General features: G+C 29.1%; 1 protein-coding gene across 6 annotated transcripts; it reads right to left on the bottom strand.

Annotated features, from left to right (window-relative positions):
- Positions 1-2,139: 2,139 nt before the first annotated feature.
- On the bottom strand, positions 2,140-3,636 carry LOC106304423 (acyltransferase-like protein At3g26840, chloroplastic). Of its 6 annotated transcripts, none has more exons than XM_013740835.1 (5): positions 3,273-3,636; positions 3,131-3,170; positions 2,927-3,021; positions 2,710-2,840; positions 2,140-2,625 (listed from the first exon to the last, which is right to left on the bottom strand). In XM_013740835.1, exons 1-5 carry the CDS (start codon positions 3,345-3,347, stop codon positions 2,610-2,612), a joined length of 357 nt encoding a protein of 118 aa, XP_013596289.1. In that variant the 5' UTR covers positions 3,348-3,636; the 3' UTR covers positions 2,140-2,609. The 6 variants fall into 6 exon arrangements, 3 of the variants coding, with proteins under 3 accessions (XP_013596289.1, XP_013596286.1, XP_013596287.1); XR_001262740.1 differs by having other exon boundaries at positions 2,142-2,625; positions 2,922-3,021; XR_001262742.1 differs by having other exon boundaries at positions 2,142-2,576; positions 2,922-3,021.
- Positions 3,637-4,087: the final 451 nt, after the last annotated feature.

The raw sequence follows: 4,087 nt of genomic DNA, 5'->3' as shown, positions 1-4,087 counted from the left end.
CTTAAACTTCAGTCGTCCAGACGACTTCCAACATCTCAGACGACTCAGACGATTTACTGGGGCTATATTCGTAAAAATGGCTTCTATTTTTATGTTTGGTCACAAGGGGTTGAGCTGTAATTTCACTAGGCTTTTAGGTTAGTTTTGCATTTGATTCAAGTTTGGGTATAGGTTTGGGATTAAAATCAAGTTGTGGGTTAGTTTTGGCAAAAACCCCAATAAACATTATAAATAATTTATAAACTCTTATAAATTATTTACAAGTCATTACAAATGATTTATAAAATTTTATAAATAATTTGCAAACTCTTAAATGATTCATTGACCCTTCTAAATGATTTATAAACCATTACAAATGATTTATAAGTTTATATAAATGATCCACAAACCCTTATAAATGACTTATAGAGCTTTAAAAATAATTTATAAACCATATAAATAGTTTGTATAATCTTATAAACAGTTTATATAATTTTATAAATGATTTATGAATCTTTATATATAGACTCTAACCGGTGATCATTAAAATATAAATAAAAATGAATAAGACAATAATGAATAGGAACAAAATAAAAAGAATGAAAAAGAATATTTATTACTTTTGTTCCATATCAATTTTGATAACAAATGTTTTTGTTTTATAGGGAACCTAAAATTTAAGGAGTGACAAGGAATTAGACACATCAAAAGTTCTTCGGAAATGGTGTAATTCTTTTTTTTTTTGTCTAGTTATTATGCTATTACAAACTATAAGAAACATTATATAGACGATGTGACAGCCGTCAATTTTACTTGCCTTATGAAGATTCACGTCTGACTGCACATCCTGAGCCGTCCTATAAGATCTATTTCTGACGGTATTCCTTGCACCATGCTGAAGATCTTTTGTAAGTATTTTTTCCAATTTTTCTGCATAATTCGCCTTCTCCGAAATTGAAATCCAGACCTCTTGGTGTAGAAATTGCGTCGCCTGAGATTCGAACCCCAGACTTGGGTGTAAAAGCCTTTAAACCTTGGGTGTAATTCTTAATGAACGAGTAGAAATTGATTATTCCCCTTAGTTTCATATTCACCCTTTAGACCCATAGTTTACATATATATATATATATATATATATATATTCTTATAGATGTTTTATTAACCCTTATAAACAAGTTTATAATTTAGAAAAAGTTTTCACAAACCCTTATGTGATTTATAAGCCTTTATAAAATGTTTCAAGACTTCATAAATGAATTACCTTTTGAAATTCTACAAATCCTTATAGATGATTTTATAAACCCTTATAAATGATTTATAGACCCTTATAAAAAGTTTCTATATATTCTTATAAATGATTTATAAACCCCATAAAAATTAGTTTATAATTAGACAAAAGTTTTCTACAAATCCTTATAAATGATTTATAAGCTTTTTTAAAATGTTTTTAAAACTTTATAAACGAAATACCCTTAGAAATTTTTACAAATCTTTATAAATGATTTTATAAAACCTTATAAATATTTTTATATATTCTTATAAATGAATTATAAACCCTTATAAATAATTTATAAATGATTTATAAATCTTCAGAAATTATTTATAAACATTTATAAATTATTTATAATCCTGATAAAGCCTTATAGAAAACTAAGTTCAAGTTTGTTATTACATATCTTTATAGACTGATTTTATAAAATCTTATAAATGAATTATACTTTAATAAGATATTTAGATAGCCTTATAAATTGTTTTGATAACCAATTATAAATAGATTTATGAACCTAATAAATGGTTTTATAAATCCTTATATAGGATCTATAAATTGTTTTATAAAATCTTATAAATGTCTTTACAAACTCTTATAAATGATTTATAAAATTTTATAAAAGATTTATAAACCCTAATAGATAATCTATAAATTGTCTTATAAAAACTTATAAGTTTCTTTATTACTCTTATAAAAGATTTATAAGATTTTATAAAAGATTTATAAGATTTTATAAAATATTTATAAACCCTTAAAATATGGTTTATAAACCATTATAAATTATTTTTAAATGATTTTTAAATATTTAGAAATGATTTGTAGACTTTTACAAACATATATATTATTTATTATCATTTAAAAATGATTTATAAACCTTATAAACGTCAATAAATGATTAACAGATATTTATAAAGTCCTGTAAATGATTTATTATCCTTTACAAATGATCTACAGAAAATGTGTCAAAGCCATACATGGAGAAAACAAAAACTGTTAACTACTTTTCTGTGCAAAGCTGCACAGACATCTTCAGGATACAACACCCCATGAGCCTTTGAACGAAGCAGCTTGTAGAAATTCATATTCGAGACAGGAACTGCGCCTATTATCCTAACTGTGAGGAACATCTGCATATCAGGGAGCTTTGAGCCTATCTTTTTGGCAAACATCAGAGGATGTGCCAGGCCACAGAAGATAATGTTCCTCTTTTTCAAGAAATGAATTGCTGCTGGACGCAGTTCAAGATCAAGGAATATGTGATTGCCAACAGACAGAACCGGTCCCGTTAAAGGTATTCCTCCAAGTGTTCTTTCTATTGTACCGTTGACTAGAGTTGAGAGAAAGACGAGAACAACAGCGGTTAGCAATCTGAGTCACTGAAAAGTAATAATACTTCAGTCTTTTCTTATAGTAACAGAAGCAGGATGTTGTGTTGTAGTTAAAGCTCTGAACTCACTTACCTTTGTGATTGTTCAAACTCTTTGAGCTCAAAAGGAGTAGGCAGAGTGTAATCATAAATGTAATCAAGTTTCTTCCCACGTCGATAATAATATGCAATCTTAAGAATAGTCGCCAGATCTACCCCATCCTCCTAACATATGTAGATCAATCGTGCTGTAGATTAGTAAACTATATACAATATTTGATTCAAACATGCAGAAGATGTGAGCACCTTACCAAGAAGAGGAACTGTCCATTATTCACAAACTCAAGGACTTCACATTTTGGCAATGCACAACGGAGTCTTTCAGTGTCTTCTTTGATCACGTCCACTGCAACATCCATAGCCGTATTATAGCTACCACTTAGCTTCTTTACAAGCAAAAAGATCGCTGAACTTCAATTTTTAATTAATAATGAAAATAAAATAACTTTATGGACCTGAGAAGTATAAGTGTTTGGGTTTTAACTGTGTACACATCTGCAAAAAAAGATCAATCTGATTTAGTACAGAAATGAGGTACTATGAAAGGAGTCACTTGACACCCGAACAAACAAAACAAAAAGGAAAGCAAGCCATCACTTTAGCATCTTCAACGACCTGATTCAACCCCTTAGCTTCTTCAACAGCCATCTCTTTAGCTTCTTCTACATGCATCACTTTCTTCAGTCATTCTTAGACTCCTACAAGTAAACGATATACAAAGCATACAGCACATATACAAACTACAGAACTCACACATAAACAGTTAAACTTGTTTGCTAGTCAACCTCAAACCCATTTTCTACTGTGATGTTTGCTTGATTAGAATGTAAATTTTCACATACGACAAAAGCTTTATCATTATTCAACTACACTGTGTAGTCTACACACCAACAAGTTTTTCTTTTGTTAATATTCATCCAAGAAACTATAATTTCAAGTTCTAAACAATAAAAATATTGATATGAAAGTTGAATAGTAATACTACAGAAAGCCTAAAAGTGAAATTTCCCCAATAATTAAGTAACATAAACTGATATATTTTTAACTGACAAAACTGTTGTCAACTAGAAAATATAATCTGTATGTTTTTCTCTTATTCATAAACATAAAGAGTCCTTTATATATAGAGAATTACACCGTCATAGAATAATGGAAAGACTAGAGAAAAAAAATACAAATATGGAAAAAGTACAAATCATAATCTAATAAAGAAAAATTAAGATACCGATTCTTTCTCTCTCTCTCCTCACGGTCGACTCTCTCTCTCTCAAAAGCATTGGGCCGGTTATGAACCGGGCCGGTTATGGATATCCACAATATGATTTATAACACTCCCCCTTGGATGCCATAACCATACAAGGATTGTAATACGCTTTAGATGTTGCCTCATTAAAACCTTACCAGGAAAACCC

Source organism: Brassica oleracea, chromosome C7, assembly GCF_000695525.1.
Source record: "Brassica oleracea var. oleracea cultivar TO1000 chromosome C7, BOL, whole genome shotgun sequence".
In the NCBI taxonomy this organism is placed as follows: Eukaryota; Viridiplantae; Streptophyta; class Magnoliopsida; order Brassicales; family Brassicaceae; genus Brassica; species Brassica oleracea.
This window is presented reverse-complemented; position numbering and strand designations above follow the sequence as displayed.